Here is a 20969-nt window from a genome sequence, read left to right on the forward strand (position 1 = left end):
ATGCGCAGTAGGTAAAGGCTAATCTGGGCTGGAGTCGCCATATTGGAGTTTTCCTTCGGCTGCAGGAGAGCGGACGAGTCGTGAGTCCCCAAGAAAAAAGACTTGTTTCTCCCTCTCGCGTCGTCTTGGAATCCCGTCCGTTGCTGGGTCGAGGCCAGGAGTCTCTCCGTTTGTGTTGAATGGATCCACGAATTGCCTGGATTCAGCCGGAACAGCTAGGACAGGCGCACCAAACGTGGACACAAATCTGGCTGACGGCGCAAGGTCTGAACCAGCTGCACCTCAACGGTAACTCCAACTCCAACCTGGATTCCAACAGCGCGCCCGTCACCCCGCCACCTCCTCCCAGGAACGATGGGGGACAGCCACAACATAATTCCGCTCAGGATTTTATTCCATTGGACTCAAACAGGGCCCCCAGGACGCCCCTACCGAACAGTGCAAAGAGGAAAAGGGACAACCGAGCAAGCACATATAACTGTGAACCGGAGGGGGGCACTCCATGGAAAACACGGCATTATGCAGAAGGAGTGATCGGGTACGTATTTCAGCCAAGATTTCCGGTGAAAATCCGCCCGATTCTTCAAGATTGGACCTCCAGGCTGCACGGTGTTTATGTATTGGGTTTAAATTGTTTAGATTTGGGGGGAAATTATAGCGGTTTGCACGGGGAGGAAGCCTGCTATGCAGTGCCCCTCCTCCACCTTTTAAACCGTAACGGACTCCGCACATGGAGGTGGGAGGGGGGCTAAATATCGCGGATTATCCTAAATCCACTCGTAAACTAGGATTTGTGGACACCCAGTCAAGGATATAGGTGTGTTTGTGGGTCAGAAATGGTGAACTTCCAACCCAGTAACACAGAGCGTTTGACAGAACGGTCCTGTGTACACAAACGCATACCGCCAGTTACACAACATCCGCAGTGGAAACAAAATCTGTCATAAATTAAATAACTTCTTACGCAACGACTGAAAAATTATGTCCTTTGAATTTCACTTCAGAAGACTGAAAAATATGGACAGATGTGTAGAAAATTTGGAAACATTTGTCACTATGAATTATGGCCCAACCAACAAAAAATTGAAATAAACAATTTTTAGTCAGCATACAGAATTTGTTTTTACGAATAACCATCTATGGCTAGAAGCATGTATATTATCTTTTGGTGGCTTGTGAAAATGTAAAGGTTTTGTCCACTTAAATTTGTACTATTGTAGAGAATGCAGATTTCACCACTCAGGTGAGGACACTGAAATTATGTCCTTAACCTCACTAAGTGTTATCTTGTTTACAAAATAACCTTAAAATTACTGCCAAGAAAAGAACAATGGTTTCATGTCACCATTTGTATTGAATGTGAAATAATCCCCCTTTTTTGTGAACAAGCTGGAATACTTTTAAGTCAATAAGTGAATGTTTTTGTAATCTTTCCTTTTATTTGAGCTATGGAAGCTTTCTTGTGACAAGTCCTTGAGTTGTCGACAGTTTTGCAACCTCCACAGTGTCACGAAAATTCCAAGGGTCAAATGTATCTCTTAAGGGTCAATTTCCACCGGCAACTCACACCTGTCCATTTAGGTACAGACAAACGCTAGACAGAAACAAACACAGCTTTTCAACAGCCGCAAGTATCAAACACACTCTTGTGTTCTCGGTTACTACACCGACCCCTCCCCCTAATTTGTTATTCAGATCACACCTCGGCAAACCGCCGTAGGTTGTTATTCTGTATAACACCTTCTAGGTGCGCTAGAGGTGTGCTAGTTGAAAGACCTGAATACCTTCATACCTGAAAAGGGTAGCTTTGATTTTAAAAGGAATTCGGGTTCTGGTTTACTTATAAGTTATCAGAAACAAAAGGTACAAAGAGATGATTATAACATAGATACAGAGTATTCATCTTGAATTTTACATTTCTGCTATAAACCGTTACTTAATGAACTGTGATCTTTTCTTGCTGTCATTTAGGGTCACGATTTGTTGAACCATGTTGTAATATGATGTTTAATGGCAGGATACGCCCTAGGGCTGGCATTGAGAAGAAAAGGTGAATGAACCATAAACAACAAAACATGTTGACCCAGAAATAATGAGTGCTTTCAGCAAGCTCCCCTCCCCACTTGAAAAGGATTGTGAAAAATTATTTCAAGAGTTCACCTAGAGAAAATAATATGATACCCTTTTTCTTTACAAAAATGTCAGATGTTGACCTGTTCACTATAGATATACATGTACTGTTACATGTGGCTCAACAATGACCACATGCAGGGCTAGAGGTATGAAGTTGGTACATTTGTACTTGGTTCCTGTAGAAGGGTTGGACATGAACAACAGTCTTTATACTTCAGGGTTCTGTAATTTCAGGGAAGAGCATGTGGTCATGTGTCCATTCTTTTGTTATCATTTGTGTTGTTTTTCAGGGAAATCATTCCATGTATTGCTACATTTGCAGTGGTCAAGAATTAGGGACTTTTGTCTTCAATTTCTGGAAATAAATAATGAATCACTCACTAAGAAAGAAGCAATGTCACCCGCAGGAAATCATTTGGTGATTTTTGTGTATATACTGTTTTTTTTCATGCCTGGTACTCGGATTGACAGAAAAGCTTATTAGTTTGAAAAGACCAGTCATTTTTACATTTACCATTGGCCGTGGATTTTGCCATAGCAGGAGTTATGCTTGCCTTAGATGTGTAAGTAAAAAACAGTCTGAGTTTGTATCCACTAATATCATCATGAAACATGTACTGCTTCAGTAAATATTCAGGATTTTTGTATGCAGTGCACTCTTGATGCGAACCTCTTACACACAGTATGAACATACGAATGATCTATGGTTTTACTGCTTTATTTCCTCTGCAAATCCCCAAATTTTCACCAGCTACTTCAAAATTAATCATAAGGACCCTGTAACGATTTACAGCACTGTTTTAGGAACGTGGAATAGTTCATAACTTCATGCAAATATATTTTATTTTAAAACCCAGCCCAGTTAACTAAAAAGATACAGACCACTTCAAAGTGAAACTGTTTCTGTGCTAAATCTACTACTAGAATTATGTGATGTATGTTTACCATATTTGAATTAGAATTGTTTAAAACTTTACAAAATGGTTTATGAAAATTATTACTCAAATGAAATCTATATAAATGTTGATAAAAGTTCTTTTATAATGTTCACTTTGGTGACTCCCTTTATCATGTAGTTGATAATAATGTTTGGAGGAGGAAATTGGAGCAGGTGGTTACATACATAATGTTATTACATTTGTGTATTCATGTATCCTGGAAGCTTCATTGTTGTACCAAGACATGTTTTTACATTTCTTTCTCTTTAGCATTTGTTGCGAAAAGAAACTGGTCAATGTATAACTATAGGATGTGAAAATTCTACTGAACTACAGTACAGGGATGTCCCTGTTGCTCAACTGGGAGTAACACTGCAGTTGACTTCTCGGTTCGAATTTGTTGGTAACTGGGAGATACCCATTCAATCCTGGGTGGGGCAATTCAGTTGGGGCTACCCTTGTCTTTTGGAAGGGAAGCACAATTGAGTGTCCCTTGTTCGAGGTTTCTTGAAGTTTCAGGGGAAGGGCTAGCAGCAACCCCTCCGTGTGAAAATATACCCTGCTTCTGAAACAGCAAAGGAAACTAGCTAACCTTAGTCCTATGTGCCACTGGGCAGTGCGAGGGTTCGAACAAATGAACATACAGTATTTTTTATTCATTGCTTATTTGAAAGATCTCCATTAGTGAGTACAGTGTAAATCCTATACTTTACTAGTCTTCCTGGAGTCATTAGAAACCTACACAAACACATTACATTGAAACTTTTTACACCTTCATGTCACACCTAAAAATACACTTATACTTAAGTATTTCCAGTACTTTTAGTTGGTTGCTTTTGATGTATTGACTTTGTATGTTGATTTTTGTGTATCTGTTCACAGGTTGCATGAAGAAATACTGGACTTTTACAAGTACATGTCTCCTAGGATGGAGGAGTTTGCTATGAGGAATGAGGTGGTGCAGAGGATAACCAATATCATTAGAAGTATTTGGCCAAGAGCAAAGGTATGTTCACAATACTTGTCTTATAAGGCCATTTTAATATGCTCATGTGGACAATACTCTAAAACTTTGTAAAAGAATATCAAATAGACGAATATCAAATTGTTTTTTATCCATCTTATATTTTTATTTTTAGGCCAGGTGAGGTATTTTTATTGGATGTTGAACTGTGTTTTTATTCAATATAGCTGTTTTATATTTGTATTTCTATTTTTGAAGAGAGGGTTTGACACAGGTATTTTGCTATTTATTCAGTCCTAAATAAAAACTGCAAATGGAATATGATGGAAGAAGATAAGTAGAGAAAGAGAAAAGACAAAACCATACATTAGGTACATCTGAAAGATTCTGAAGACATTTTTCTTTGCCAGTCAATTTGTTCTATATATGAACATCATTTGTGAAAAGAAGGAAAGGTAGTCTAATCTTGTCAAACTAAATATAGACCCACTTGGGTTACTTGAGGACATTGACCTCAATATGTCTCCTGTTCCCTGATTGGCTATGACAGATTGGGAGGTCCATCATCAATGGTTGCTCCATAGTGTGTAACTTAATTTGTTCTGGATAATGAGGGAAGCATGCTGATGGAAACCTCCCTTTTGAAGATTTTGGAAACGAATACAAACTTGACTAGGACTAGGAATATGAGAAGAGAAGAGTTTTTTGGTTGGGTAGGAGTGCTATGCCAGTTGGAACTGCTACTCTTGAATTATGAAGCAAAGATATATAAATGAGACCTATAAATGAGGAAATGAACACAAATTGTCACAAAAGGTAAGAAACTTGACATAAGAAATAAGATTTTGAAAGTAGCAACGTTACACATGCCACATGTATGTAAATGCGAAATGAATACTTCGATGAGAAGGTGAAATGAAAATATTTTTCAATATTGAAGAAACTTTCGGTTGGAATCTGAAAGGAGTAACTTATGTGTTCTTCAAACCTCCCATGTGTGATAATGTGACCTGTATGTTTGTGTGTGTTTGTGTGTGTGTGTGTTTGTGTGTGTGTGTGTGTGGCATGCCCCACATGCATGTACATGTGACTGCCTAGTAGTAGTAGTACTGTAAACTTCGACATTTTCGTTCAGAAGTGTTTAGATTTGTTATATTTTTTTTATAACCTCTCGCCTATGTGCAGTATTTCATTGCATTACTCTGTTTGTTTCAAATTCAACTGCGAGCTCAAGGCTGCATCAAACTCTTGATTTTCATGGTGCCTGAGAAATTTTCAACTCAATTCAAGACACCAAACTGCACTGAGTGTCCAGTATGGCCCCATGTGTCCCAATACCCTGACCTGATTCAGTGATTGTGTCATCCGTCTGTCTATCACACAGCTACTCCAAGCTTGTTTATTTTGGCCTTATTTAATTTCATGGTGGTGGAAAGGAGGTTTTTGTTGGGTTTTGTGTTCTTGGCTAAAACAATACAGTACCTGGGAAAAGAAAACAGACATAATTTCATGGTGTCATGATTTTGCTTTGGAGAGGTGACAAAAAATAAACAAACACACCACTGCAAACATTTTAAGACTTGCAGTATAATGAACACCAAATGAACTCTGCAGAAGGAGCTATTTTTAGCAGGGAACCTGAGCCAAAGAAATGTCTATGGTCCATCAAACTAATGTGAAACTTCTGTGAAGTGATGTGTGGGATTTATTCTGGGGAATCTTTTCTGACAAGCGTGACCCAGAATTAGCTGTCTTGAAGATGAACTGATTGGTTGAAGCCTGAAATGCACATTGTGTGTACTGTCAATGCAGAAACTTTCGCAGAGGTTTAATGTTCACGGTGGAGGCTTTACCACGAACTTAAAACCACCACAAACGCTTTTCCATGGCAATAAGAGACTACAGTGCATGGTGCTACGCTAACTTAAAACCACCGCAAAAAGTCCGTTTTCCCGCCCCAAAGTTGTTGCCAGAATTAATTTTTTGCTAAGTTCGTGTGACCACTGTTTTTTTGCTTTCCAACCAAAGTACCATCAGCAGTGCTTTGTAGTATTTACTATTGTTGAAACAAGTTGTTTTTGACCTTTGTACTAAAAATATTGTTTGTTCCCATGGCAACAGGTTGAGATTTTTGGCAGCTTTGAAACCGGGCTGTACCTCCCTACCAGGTAAGCTGATTTTCTTGAGTTTTCATAATGTGCACTTGACTTTGAAACTGTAGCTTAGGCCACACCAATTTAATTTCTTGGTTCACGGATTTTTTCATAAAAAATATGGAGCGAGAGGGCGAAATAAAAATAAAAATAAAAATTGTAAAATGGTTGGGGTAAAGGTAAGGGCTAATCCAAAACATAAAGAATAAAAAGTTTTCAGCTTGAACAAAGTACGAAAACACTATTACTGTACAGTAAAAGCACCTGTACCCACACTTTAAGGAGCTTATGATATAAAGGCCAATTTGCTACACCAGAAAGTTAGTGAATGGTTTCATTAATGGTGAAAATTTGCTGAGTGGTAATTTTTATTTTTATTTTTATAAAATTGGAGCGAGCGAATCCGTGAACCAAGGAATTAAATTGGTGTGGCCTTACAATGCAGTGTTCTGTATCTGTATCTATATAGCTGGTATAACTGCCCTTTGGCGTAACACACCAGCTTCACAGGCACGCGGCGCGGCAGCAGCTGGTTATATTACACCGAACAGTTCTCCATTATTATTATAATTAGCATTATTATATCACAAACAGTCATAATTACCATGTAACACATCCCTGACCCTTATGAATGCTGTCTGTCACAAGGTATTCCAATTATGACTGATATTGTCAGAAAATGTGAAAAATTGTCAATGATAACTACTTCTAAACGTAGTACCATATAGTTTTTGCATATAAATTACAAATTATGACTGGTATGTAATGTGAACTTATCATTACCGATAACAAAATAATTTGTCTTGGTGACGATAACAAATAATTCATTCACCGTGAACATTTAGTTCCGAGAACAAGTTCAATTTTCTCAGACTGTGAAACTTTGGTTCCGGGAAGACAAAGTGAATTACAGTAATTTTTGTGCTTGCCCAAAAGGACAAGTGAATTTTAGAAGACTTAGTGACCTGAAAACACAGTGGATTGACACAGCATCATCTGTGATGTTCCTGTTCCAGTGACATGTTACCCTGGTTAAATATGAATAAACAAATAAACGAACAATGATGTTCCCGTTCCAGTGACATAGACCTGGTGGTGTTTGGCAGCTGGGAGGCACTGCCCCTGTTTAGGCTAGAGAAAGAGCTCCGACATAGCAACATTGCAGACCCTGACAGTATCAAGGTGTTGGACAAGGCAACGGTAAGTACAAATGGAAAGAAAATAACAACACTTTTAACTGCTAAATCTTTGTGTTTGATTTCAATATAGTCTATTTTATTAGAAGACCAGCCAGAATTGTGGAAGTGATGCACAGTTATGCTTATACCCCCTTTCCACTAGGATGGCACTCACGCCGCGCTCTGGCTGCGACATTTGACATATCCCTCAACGAATTATATAGAAATGAAACAAGTCTTTTTACACTTTGTGTGTTTTGTTGTCTTCTCGGTCACACTTTTACATTTTGTATGATATCCCCAGTGTGAAAGCGAAGGATACACATATCCTATTTAGGTCGCAGTGAGAGCACAGCGCGATCACTGTCTAGTGGAAAGCAGGGGCCTAAGCAGGAGCCTATACATAAATGTAACATCAGGTCTAGACCTGTACAGTGTACTTTGAGGTCTTCAATGATGACAAAAACAGTAAACAGAACGTTTGTTTGGATTTCTGGTATCTCATGCAATGAAAATAATCTATTCTCGCAATAATATCTCATATCAAACAGAAAGGCCCATACTGTTTTTTTTTCACTGGTAGATGTCCATCTTTGTGTTAATGGTACATTAACCATGTAACATTTTGGGTCTGTCCCTAAGAGATTCTCACAGTGTTTGTGTTATTGCTATACAGTATATTTTGATAAGTTAGCTCAAAGGGAATGTGTTAATGTTCAACTATACAAGTAAGCTTTTGTTTACCTTGCTGTCCAGGTACCCATTGTGAAGTATTTGTGTTATTTCTATACAGTATATTTTGATAAAGTTAACTCAAAAGGAATGTGTTAATGTTCAACTATATAAGTAATCTTTTGTTTACCTTACTGTCCAGGTACCCATTGTGAAGCTGACTGACAGAAAAACAGACGTGAAAGTGGACATTAGCTTCAACATGCCTAACGGAGTCAAGAGTGCCAAACTTATAAAGGTAAGAGGGTGACTGGTTTATTATGTTTCGAGAAAACATTTTTTTTTTTGCTGGTGTGTTCTTCCTCCCAGCACAAAAATTTCCAGAAAAGACTGGGCTGTACATTAGCCACCTTGCTTCTTTCTTCTTCAGCCAATCAGAAAAAGCACAGCAGTGATATAATATAAAAATCTAAAAGAAGATGTAATGGTAGATCTATAGTATTGTGTGTGAGTAGCTTGACACAAGGCTGGAGGGAAAACATTCATCAGGTTGGTAGAATGTAAGAGAATTCTTTTTGCACTTACTGGTTGTGCAAAAAATATGATCTAACTTAGATCATTTCATTTCCTAACAATGATTTTCTTCTTTCCTGCATTGACAGAAATTCATGCAGGACTACCCGACGCTGAAGTACCTTGTGCTGGTGCTGAAACAGTTCCTGCTGCAGCGGGACCTGAACGAGGTGTTCACCGGAGGCATCAGCTCCTACAGCCTCATCCTCATGACTGTCAGCTTTCTACAGGTACATTTGAATTAACCAATCACAGACTACTGTAAATGCAGAAATGTTAGTGGTGGTTTAATGTTCGCGGTTTTCCCGGTGACTGCTTCACCGCAAACTTAAAACCACCGCGAACATTTTTCCATGGCATTAAGAGACTACATGGCGCATGATGCTCCCGCGAACTTAAAACCACCGCGAAAAGTCCTTTTTCCAGCTACCGGGAAATTAAATCCCAGCAAACTTAAATACATTTACAGTACATTGTGCTCATACAGCCTCATCCTCATGACTGTCAGCTTTCTACAGGTATGTTTGAATTAACCAATCGCTGACGGTTAGCTCTCTCAGGTAAATTTGAATTGACCTATCACAAGTCAGCTTTCAACGGGTAAATTGTAATTGACCAATCACAGACTAGATTTTGTTAATTTGTCTATTGAAATTCACCACTCAAGTGGAAGGAGGGAGGGAACAGATGGTGCTATCTTTACTAGCCCTCGCCCTGACATAAAAATGCAATGGATACACATTGATATTCATGTACTAATAAAAGACGGCGTAATCAACCACAGTCTACCGAGTCCTTAAATCCTGGCAAAAGGCGCTCTTACATGCAGTAGACCAGGTACAGAGGTTATAGGATACAAAGTGGCTTCTGCATCTGTCAACAGCAGATTTCACAAGAAGCTGTTTGAAAGACAATAAATCTGACTGATGTCATAATTTCGGTGGCTGCCTCAGTGCTCGAAATACACAGATGTACGATACTAATAAGAGGTTCTTTGTTGTTGCGATCCAGCTCCACCCCAGGTACGACGCCACCTCTCCCAGTGCCAACCTCGGAGTTCTGCTGATCGAGTTTTTCGAGTTGTACGGACGAAACTTCAACTACCTTCAGACCGGCATCAGGATCAAGGATGGGGGAGCCTACATAACCAAAGAGGAGGTGGGTCCAGATTCTGCTCTGCTAGTCTTTCAAGAAATGAACCAAGACTTATTATTGTAAGTCCTAAACTCCACAAGAGAGTGTTATTTTCCGATAGATATTAATTCTAGGAAGTAAAGCATGCATGCTACTTCACATTATATGATGAAGTACCCAATAGTCCCGCATTCATAAAAAAACATTCAGTATTGTGCTAAACTCCTGAAGTACTTGTTAATTAGATTAAGTAATCTCAGGTACATAGTCTGAGTAATTCATTTATTTATTGATACATAATCTATTGGAAAATACACTCCCTTCTGGAGTTAAGTACCCCTGTAAAGGGATTTCAATCCCTACAACTGGAGATAAATCGGATATTTACTTTGGATGTTTTGAGTGACATCCATCACTCATCTTCAGTGTTACTAGAAAGAACTTGCAGAAAAAAATCAATACTAGTATATCTAATTGGAAAAACATCAAAGTCAAAAAAAAAAAATGCAAAAAAAAAAAAATTCCCACTAAAGTTTCAACATCTACAGTAGCTGCAACATTCCTGATGGACTGAGCGCAGAGACAGCAAAGGTTGGTCTTCTCGTAAGCATGTCTCATAAAGACATGGGTTTTCTGCTCACATTTCTACCATGTAACCTTGTGTCAGATGCAGGTGAACATGGATAACGGTTACCGGCCGTCCATGCTGTGTATCGAGGACCCACTGAACCAGGGGAACGACATCGGCCGCAGCTCGTACGGCGCCATGCAGGTCAAGGCAGCTTTTGACTACGCCTACATCACACTGTCCCGCGCAGTATCGTCGAATAAGCAGTACTATGCGTCCAATAATTTCAGGTGAGCATCAACATATCAGTTCACTTTAGTTCAGTCCATCCTCTGCAGAGATGTGACACCACATTTTCCACAAAGTCCTCTCCAGCAAGACAGCAAAGCTTGTCGACCCGAAGACTCTATGAGTAATTTCCTAAGTGTCAGGGAAGGGTGACCACGCCTGTGAGGTTGGTCAGGTTGCCAGAGCAGGACCTGTGCATGTGGATTAGCTCCCTGCTTGCACAAATGTTTGGCCAAAGGGCTATAGCAATAGAGATAGGTACAAGACCAAGGCAGCTTTTGACTATGCCTACATCACACTGTCCCACGCAGTATCGTCAATTAAGCAGTACTATGCGTCCAATAATTTCAGGTGAGCATCAACATATCAGTTCAGTTTAGTTCAGTCAATCCTCTGCAGAGAGGTGACACCACACTTTCCACAAAGTCCTCTCCAGCAAGACAGCAAAGCTCGTCAACCTGAAGACTCCATGAGTAATTTCCTAAGTCAAGGAAAGGTGACCACGCCTGTGAGGTTGCCAGAGCAGGACCTGTGGATTAGCTCCATGCTTGCACAAATGTGTAACCAAAGAGCTATAACAACAGAGATAGGCGCTGCCCTATAGACCAAGGCAACTTTTGATTACGCCTACTGTCCCGCACAGTATTGTTGAATAAGCAGTGCTATGCGTCCAATAATGTCAGGTAAGCATCAATATATATGTACCACTACCTATGTACTAGTTCCCTGTGACAGAAATGTTTACCCTGTCTGTCTAAAAAGAATCGTTATTTCACAAAACTGGCTTATTGTATTTTCATAAGCTGAAAATGACAGATTAAGCAACAAAAATCGACAACATGGGCCTCGAAACAATACAAGTGGGACAGAAAGAATTTATTTAAAGCTTGAGGCAGTCCTGTTGAAGACCAATCTTAGCGTCAGGCAACTCAGACACTCCCATCCATAGCCCCAATTCTTTCACTTTCACACACTACTTTGGGATGAGTATTGTATTAGAGTAGCTTGACACAAGGCTAGAGTGAAAACACTAAAAATGTTGCCTTTCTAGTTGTATAAAGGATTAATGATTATCCTATGCCTGCAGCATCCTGGGCAGGATAGTGAAGGTGACAGAGGAAGTTGTGGAGTACAGGCAGTGGATCCAGCAGAACTGGTCCCAGAACATCCAGCCCAACCCGCTCCTGACCCAGCCCACCTACGCCAGCGTGGCCAGGATGCCTCACGTACACAACATGCAGCACCAGATACAGATGCAGAACCAGGTAGGGCAATGGTGCTTTTTGATTGGATCAATCCCAGGATAGCTTGATTCTGATTGGTCAAAGTATTCCTGCACTGTCATAGGTCCAGTGGATTCCAAAAGATATGGCTTGATTCTAATTGGACAGTGTATTCCTGCATATGTATTCATGTACACAACATGCAGCACCAGATACAGATGCAGAACCAGGTAGGGCAACTGGAGTGTTTGATAAGTATGTTTAACAAATTACTGAACTTTGATAGTAGTAGTAATGGTTTTATCATGAAATTTCACAGCTTCGCAGTGCACAGGACACGCACTTAAACCTTTAAAAGTGTCTAAAAAGAAAGATTGAGATAGAGAATGTTCTTTATCATAGTCTGTGTTTTGGCCACTCTAACTTTTGGAATTTGCTGATACAGTCTACTGTAGTTTCTTTTGTTTTTTTTAGATCTTTTTTGTGTAACTAGCCGACTGCTGCCTGCCCGTGTCAGGGATCCCAGCAGCAGCATAATCTAACCATGGATACTATTCTATTTGTCTTCCTTTGCTCTACAATTCAATTCAAATCGCTGAACTCGTGCACGAATTTTCCAGGCCAACCACAGTAACCAGCTGCAGGCGCACGCCATGACATCCCACAATGCCGTGGGGTCCACGGACTCGGCCGGTTCGGAGGCCATGATGGTGTCTGACGGGGAAATGTCGAGCCACTCGGCCAGCTCCAGTCAGGCCTCGTCTCCCGCATCGTCCATATCCGCCAGCGCGTCGTCATCTCCATCCAACAGCGACACAGTCAGTTCTTCCTTCTTTTTCTACCATTTGTCTTTGGATGTTTGCTGCAGTTTTATTTTATGTTCATTTTGGTTTTTGAATCTGCCTTTTTAGCCATAGCTGAAGCTGTAGGGCTGATATCAGTCAGGATTTTACCATATTCATTACTGACAGAAGGGGCCATATATACCTTTTAAGCTTTCCAAAATATATTTCAATGTATCCAAGTTTTCTTTCTTGTATAGCAAGTACTGAAAAATAGTTAGTCGTGTAAAATGTAGCAGTAGTATTCATATGTAATGAGTTTTTATTGAAAGAACGCATGGCACTCTGTATTAATGACTATTCTATCCTTTCTTCTATTCTTTGTAAGTAGAATGAATAAACTATTAAGGTGAGACATCAGCTAATTGTATTTTGTAATACTGTTGGTACAGTATCTGTATGGCTGTATGTTTTCATTATTTGCAATATGGATGTTTTTATTTGAAACTTACATGACTAGCCATATGACTAAAGGGTATCAAAATAGGTGAAAGACACACAGGGTCTGCAGTGAGTTTTTTGTTTTACTAACTGTGTGCCTTTTCTACAGGATTCCAGCTCAGAATCATCGTCATCATCATCGTTATCACCACATGGAGTCACCGGCATTCCCGACAAGGCCGGAGCGCCGTCCCCAAAACCTGGAGCGACGCCTGCCCCAGTGACAAACAGTGACGCCCAGACGATACCGACCGCTACCACAAGAAGTGCGACCACTGTTGGCACCACCACTTCTAAAGAGACTTCTTTTCCTTCTTCCAATGTCGAGTTGTCCGCGGCTGCCGCGGTCACGACGTCTATCGTTCCCTCGACGACGACAAGAAGCGTCACGCCCACCGCCGTAACAAGAACTACTGACCCAACCCCTGCAGAAACCCCTGCGTCCGCCCCTACACCGGCGCCCTCCACTGTCGCTGCCCCCGTGAGACAGAACACTGTGTCCACAAGTACGGCCAACAACTCCAGCAACAGCAGTAGACCCAACACCCCCAACAGAGGGCCGCGGCAACAGAGGGTCAACAGTTCATCGCACGGAGGCGAGGACATGAGAAGACAGGTAGGGGAGATCATGACAGTAAGAGTTCTCAAAAAGAACACTCTGGCCTGAGAAAATCTGGTCTATATAAACAGCTGGTCACTGTAGACAAGATTTTCAAGCCTATGTTAATGGGAAAAATTAGGCAGTGCTCGAAATCCTTTTTTCAGCCAGGTTGCCCAGGCGGTAAACGGAGTCAAAATCCAGGTGGCACCTATAACATTTCAGGTTGACCACATCCAAGTTATTACTTTCTTCAAATCCGATACTTAATAATTATCTTTCATTCAAGTTACATGTAAGTATTTATGTTTTATCTCATCAAGAATACGAAAATTTGTGCATGTAGGTTGTGGGAAACTGGTTTGCTAGTTTCAAAGTTGGGTAAGATTCCCTTATGCCGGGAAAGGGAGTTTGCCAAGGAAGGGAGTAGTTTGCCGCTTCAAGGCAGAGAGAAACTCTCTTCCACTTTGCCCTTTGTTTCACCAATGCCTTGTGGATGGCTAACATACTTGGAAAGATGCCCCTGTTTCATGATTTTTTCCCTCTTCCAGCACGCGGGCCCCTCTAGGATGTGGCACCACTCGCACAATCAGGGCCGCACGCAATACAAGCAGTCCTCGCCGCACCAGAACAACAAGAACTTCCGCAACGCTTCCAACAAGAAGAGAAGACGTCCCCAGCAACAGCCGCAGCAGACGAGAGACAACCCCAGCAATAGTAACAGCAACAGCGGCCACGGCACCTCCAGATAGGGCACAGTGTGCAGCAACACACGGAGATGTTGCTCAACGAGTCTTTCTGCACACTTCTCTCTGGACATGCAGCTGTAAAGTAAGCCGGAGCCATGGCTCACAAACTGGCTCACGCGGTTAAAAAAGAAAGAGTGGCAGTGGAAACTTAGTGGCGACCCATGCTGCAACAGTGTTGAAAGCTGTGCAATAGTATGTCCTATTCTCTGCTCTCTCTGGTGTGCTGAAAAGGCGCCATCATTTTAAATTATAACGGGGAATGTTGTCCCCAAACGATATGAGGAAATTACTGAATGTTGACAAAGCCTGTACATTATCAAAGCACATCATACTTTGCAGTAGAGATTTCAAAGAAAGCTCTTATAAATGTTCATATTATTTGCTGGGTGAGCATCAAGTCTGCTGAAAATGTGGGGAAATTTTTTACCCTGCTAGCATGGAATTTTATGCCATATCGTGCGAAAGGAAAGCTAATTGCAATATATTGCTCGAAAAGGATCTTATTTCCTTATGATCAGGATTTGTTTGCAAAACTTCTCTCTCTTTTTTTTTGAGGCGGCGTATGCTGTGTTTTAATCCCTCGTGCATCATGAGTCGAGCTAGTTTTTTCACGTAAACATTAGTGATATTTTTATGTTCCCTTGCAATGTATGAAGCAATATGTAACTTAATGTTGCCCGCCGTCGTCTTGGTGAAGAAAAAAATCATCAAGAAGACGGCATCTCATGATTTGTTGAACTCAAAAACAAAGACTTGTACAGTGCTGAGGATACTACTAGTGTTGTTTAAGAGAGATAGTGCCATGCTGTCGTGGACCAAAGTACAGCCATTGTAAATTGCATAGCTAGAGGATCCTGACTTACAAAACAGTCAGGGCGTTCGTTGAGAGAGGATATGTTTAATGTACTACATTTTACTATGTTGTCTTTCCCCACCCCCCACCCACCTACCAAATCAGGGCTAAACAATGATGGCAACGTGCTAGCCAATTGTTGCAAATAAATTGCATGTTGTTCAATATGTACAGACTTAAAGTAATAAAAAAAGGAAGGAATCCTAGATATAAACCGAGCCATAGGACTGCAGTTTTCGAAACATGTTTGCAATACAACTTGTAGGTGAAGAGTGACAGTGCCTAGGATGTTAAAAAAAGGTGCAATGAAGCAGTTGGGCTGCAAGGGGGAGCTATTAAAGGAAGGTTTACTTAGGTTGACTGTTCTTTCGCGACCACAGTTAAATATATGTAGACAGAACGAGGGTACGTAACAAAACAGACGAAGGAAGAGGAGTAGGTTTAAACAAGGGGTTTGAAAAAAAAATGGCTGTACAAATTTTTACAACTGATGTCAATTTATGGTTGGACAATCAGGGCTGTACAGAATGTGTATAGGAGCATTTAAATTCTTGTCTTCTTAATAACCTGAACCCAAGCGTGGCATTGTCATGACTAGAGAGCTATAACCTCTCAATAAAAATATGCAATAACACTGGAGCTCTTCCATAGCTAACGTAGCCGCATGTTTGCATACATGCCTCCACATGATCCCCTTTATATAGCCAGGTGCTGCAACTGTTGCCTTCGATTTTTGTGTACACCAACCGTTATTTTGGAAATGTAAAAACTCTATTAGGAACAAGAAGTCAATATTTAAGGAGACCACAAATTAAGGCAGTGACAAGAAAATGAAAAGTTGTACAGAGTGGAAGTATTTTAGTTGGGGAAGCTATTTTTGTCGCCAAGCAAGAGAGGATAAAGTGTACTAAATCATCGTATTATGCACATCTTCCATTTTGCCGACCTTGTTGCTGATTGTTTTATTTGTATGAGCTTTCTGCCATTTGTATAGTGAAACAGGTTGGTGAGATGTGATCGTAACGCAGCGTCCTGTGCAGCTGTGAAAGTGTTTTTCTTTTGTTCCGTACTCGTGGTCGGTATCGAGAAAAAAATGGCTGAACCCTTTCTGTTGATTCACTTTCACATTCCACAAGAATTGTAATTGTCGAAAAAACAAAGTACAAAGCTGATGTAAGACTTACTGTGATAGTGGAAATTTGCGAACACTATGATTTCATCTGCTGTTTAAAAAAAATTGTGCTGCTACTGTAAGGAAAGCCTTTTTTGTTCCTCTTTTCTTTGAGACCAAGTCTATGGCAGGACTTTGAGTAAATATTGTACAGATAGTGTTGTAGAAATTGCCCAAAGGTGCCTTGTTATTCATAGATTACTTCTTAACATAGTCAACAACATCTTCATCATTGTAATAGTGGCAGAAATTAGGTAGTGCAGAAAGTAACAATATTCCAGATTTTTTATGAACCTAGTATTCCATCAAACAAGAGATTAAAACCCAGGGATCTTTTGTTACTTATAAACCATGATAGTGAGAGAAAAAAAATTGCTGTAAATCTTATTTTAAGTCATCTTGATTCTTTTGTTTGTTATTGTACTTTGTGAACAAAGTTATGTAAAGCTTTAGACATTTTAATCTGATGTTCAACCATTTATGTGCTTCTGGTTCGTTATGTAAAGATGCTACTATCAAAGCTTGGTTATTTTATGCCAAGGTTCATGTATGTATCATTTATATGGTTTTTGTTCCACTGCAATTTTGGCAATGGGAGAAAACTGCATTGTGCTAAATGGAAAGAATATCATTGATAGTGCAGAAACGTGTACACACCCATTTGTACAGTATCCATGTCATAAGTATTTTCAGTGTATCCGATCGTTCCTTTGAATCAAGTGGAACCATTACGAACCTTATACGACGACTTTTTTGTAAGATAATCAACTTTTGGAAATTCCTGTACCAAGTTGAGTAGAGTCAAGTTTTGAAAAAAAAAAATACAAAATAAAAGTATACCTTTTGATTGGCGTGTGCTTATGTGTAATTGTTGTGGGTTTTTTTCTTTAATTACTACAGTAGTTTATATTATAAGTAATAGGCATACATTAAAATGAATAGGTATACATCAATAGGTATACATTAAAATGAATATATACCATCAGGGCTTAAAATACTTTTTTCTGCATACCTGCACTGGTGCAGGTAACATTGAAAATTACCTGCACCAGACAAATTTTACCTGCACCACTCTGAATTTAGAAAGTATGGATCATACTGAAATTGTTCAGGAACGATTGCTGTTTATTCTTTTATACTTAATAGGTGATAACAGTCAATGCAGCTAATAACAATCCATATACACTTACATTATATGACGTGTAAAACCCATTACATGGACCAGTGCAGGTAGACACCAGAAATACCTGCGCAGCTCCAATTTTACCTGCACTAACCTGCATATGCAGGTGGTATTTTGAGCCCTGAATATGATACATCATACGCAGGCTGACTAGTGGCCTGGCCCAAGGTAAGGCCCACACAGCAAAAGACAGCTTACTACAGATGTCTATACAAGGTAGGTCTCATGGATTTAAGATACATGTAAGGAGTAAGAGTGCTAGGTTATAGGCGTCTTACTTTTGACTTGAACTTGGATCAGTAATCAAGAAACATCACTACTTCCCTGGTAAGTAATTTTTATACAGCATGAGTTACAACATTTGAACACCTGCAATGATATACAGTGTACACATAAAAACATCCACTGTCAATGCCATTCCAATTTGATATGTTACTCCTTGTATTTTCAAAAATGATGTTGTCTTCTTGGAGAGTTTTGACTGTATGCATTAACTTCCTGACCATTGCATTTGTAATATTTATTCATTCATAAATAATTTAACAAAAGGAAAGCCCATGTATACTAAGATTTACAGCGGCATGGTGCTATTTGTGTAGAAACTACTCTGCACAACAAATTCTCGCCAATGGAGTCATTGCCTTTTTTAGCATTTCAGTAATTCACTTATATCTGTGTCGATAAAATGCCCGCCAATGTAACAACAGCTTCTATATCAGTATAGCCAGTATAACCACCCTTTGGCATATCACAAAAGCTTCTTTATCTGTAACATTACCTGTATAGCTGGTATAACCAGCAGTACTGTCTTTACAGTCCTCATTCCAACAGATACAGTAGGCCTTCAGTTACTTTCTGCACACCTGTAATGCTTGACACAACAGTTCAGCATTTCTACCAGATTTCTCTATGGTTATCCAACGCTATGGAATGCTCATTTACAACTGTTATTCTCTCCAAGCCTCTCTCTTTTTAACGCTCAGCACTTATATCTATAATAATGTTACATGTACATTTTTTTGTACCAGAGAGAGTCTGTTACACAAAAGTTACTACATGTATAGTGTTTGTACAAATGTGTGGCCCAAGGGCTATAGCGAGGAAGATGTGCACTGCTCTACATATGAAAAGATGTAGAAAGGATTTCAACTTAAACTAATTATCATCAAGCCACTGCACGGCTCTAATGCTGTCAAATTGTTGTCCTTTTAGTCTACCGAAGAGGTAAAACTGAGAACTTTCAGGAAAGTCCCATTCATACTGTCCAATGTCGACAGTGATGAGGACAGGTAGAGTTGTCAGGCTGGGTTCTTCCACCGGCCATGTGAGGCAGAGGTGGTGTCGGTGTAGTTTGAAGAGCTGTCCGTCATCGCAGTACCACACCACGCCCTCCACCTGACCAGCGGGCGTGGCGAACCAATCGGCTAGCTCTTCGTGATCAAACGGCGGGGGCGTGTAGAACTTCAGCGCGCCGTGTGGCACCAGTAGGTGGACTGGTCGCTTCTTGCTGCCCAAACCATAGGGATTCGCGTTCACGTTCGTGCCTACAAGCTCCAGCGTTTGGCCCAACAGTTCCTCCAGTCTTACCGTCGAGACTTCCAGTGTCTTGTTGCAGTCGTCTTTTTTTCTCTGTAGCAGGAGCGCCACTCCCTTGTCCAGGTCCGTGGACGCTAAATGCCAGCAGTGGCTCCGAGAATCCTTCAACACGGGAACCCAACCGGGAACGTGCCCGCTCGCGCTAGGCTGTAATTGACCGTCGATCCTCTGAACCCCTCTCGCTGTCTCCCAGTGCTCTGGTGGCTTCTTCAGGTCTTTATCAACATTCCAGGTAAACGTTGGCTCAGGCCCCACCTTGTCTCCCACCTCCCACGCTTGATGAGCACTTTGGAACTTCTTGAACCTTCTCTCCGCTTGTTTATTGGGTTTGACATCGTGTCTAGCCCAAAGCCAGGGCTTGCCTCGGAACTCCTGTATGTACACGCAGGTGCCATCTACCTTTTCCGAAGCCACGGCCTTTCGAACGTTCGCCTCTAGTGCCTTTGTGGTGACTTCGTTGAGGGCCCCTACGTGGTAAGATTGGTCGTGTCTCTTGGAAGACTGCCTCTGCAAGACAGCAGTTCTAAAAACACAGGGGATCTTTTCTTGCACGCTGACTCGGTCAGTCATCTTGGAATGTTCTCTGGGAATCGGAAGAAGGAAAGCTGAACAGTGGCAGAATATTTTTGTCTGCAAAAACCTTGCAGTGTCCGTCCCGGGTGCTGAAAGCTTGTCCACAAATGTGTCAAATTTCGTGTCGTCTGGTGGAGCATGGAGTCGACTGCCCTCCCCCTTTCCAGGTTTCTTTCTTCAAAACGGATACAAGTTCACCATAAACGTAATTATTTCCGTCATGTATGAAGCTTGCCGGTATCTTGGACACATTGGCGCACTGTAAAATCTCCAATAAAACCACTACTGGAATGAAATTTGCACTAAATTTGCAGGAGACCTACCATACAACGCTTACAACATGGTGCTCACGTCGTCTGCTCTCGTCCCCAGAGCAGTACGCACCAAGTCCTGGTCATGAGAGTGTGACGTCGTACGCGCCACATTTGAATCGGTGTTGCAATCTGCCGCTATGGTTACTTCACATGACCACTAGGCTTCCGCAATGTAACGTTACGTCTTCGGGACAAAAATTATTTTCACAATGGATCAAGATTATATAATGGATCAACTCCATTGGTACTTTCGGAGCTAGAGAATGAGGCTAAATTGATTATTTTTTTTGTGGATTGATGTTGCTTTTGCGTGTGTGTGTGTGCGTGTGTGCGTGCGTGTAACGTTAACACAGTTATTCTTGTATACGGAGCAATTACATATGGACATCTATCTGAATTGTTTATCATATTTGGTATGTGGATGAGTCTTGGGAGGACGAAGGTCAAGGTCGATTAAGGGCCTCCCGGCAGCTTTCCTTGGTACTGCAGTTAGCAGGTCTTCCGGTTGTTGTATCTTAAGTATACATCACAAGTGCTTGGGCGTTGATTTTTTTCAGCTTTTGATGTCACGAAGTCGCGGTGTGACGTTAGGTTTTAGGCCCTCTAGAAGCTTGCTCTGGTACTGCAGGTTCGTATTTTTGTTTAAAAAAATCCTTCAAACATGACAACTGGGCAAAGGAACGTGGGGCTATTTTCCGTATGTTTCGATATGTTTTCTTCTGTTTTAATCGTAAATATCAACGTCATTCAGACCAGTCTACAGGCTAGTTTGTCTGCAATATTGGTATGTGAATAAAGAATCGGAATTGAATTTTAATTTAATTT

General features: G+C 40.8%; 2 protein-coding genes across 3 annotated transcripts; one reads left to right on the forward strand and one right to left on the reverse strand.

The window, feature by feature from the left end:
- On the forward strand, window positions 1-17300 carry LOC118417142 (terminal nucleotidyltransferase 4B-like). 2 transcript variants are annotated; one of them, XM_035822549.1, is made up of 12 exons: window positions 1-538; window positions 3954-4077; window positions 6157-6203; window positions 7268-7388; window positions 8241-8336; window positions 8701-8841; window positions 9623-9769; window positions 10413-10603; window positions 11689-11866; window positions 12445-12642; window positions 13217-13723; window positions 14257-17300. In XM_035822549.1, exons 1-12 carry the CDS (start codon window positions 180-182, stop codon window positions 14455-14457), a joined length of 2310 nt encoding a protein of 769 aa, XP_035678442.1. In that variant the 5' UTR covers window positions 1-179; the 3' UTR covers window positions 14458-17300. The 2 variants fall into 2 exon arrangements, with proteins under 2 accessions (XP_035678442.1, XP_035678443.1); XM_035822550.1 differs by having other exon boundaries at window positions 3-538; window positions 10419-10603.
- On the reverse strand, window positions 15008-20232 carry LOC118417143 (uncharacterized protein C12orf29 homolog). Its single transcript, XM_035822551.1, has one exon. It carries the CDS (start codon window positions 19825-19827, stop codon window positions 18817-18819), a length of 1011 nt encoding a protein of 336 aa, XP_035678444.1. The 5' UTR covers window positions 19828-20232; the 3' UTR covers window positions 15008-18816.
- Window positions 20233-20969: the final 737 nt, after the last annotated feature.

The sequence above is a fragment of the Branchiostoma floridae genome, chromosome 6, assembly GCF_000003815.2.
Source record: "Branchiostoma floridae strain S238N-H82 chromosome 6, Bfl_VNyyK, whole genome shotgun sequence".
NCBI classification, from domain to species: domain Eukaryota; kingdom Metazoa; phylum Chordata; class Leptocardii; order Amphioxiformes; family Branchiostomatidae; genus Branchiostoma; species Branchiostoma floridae.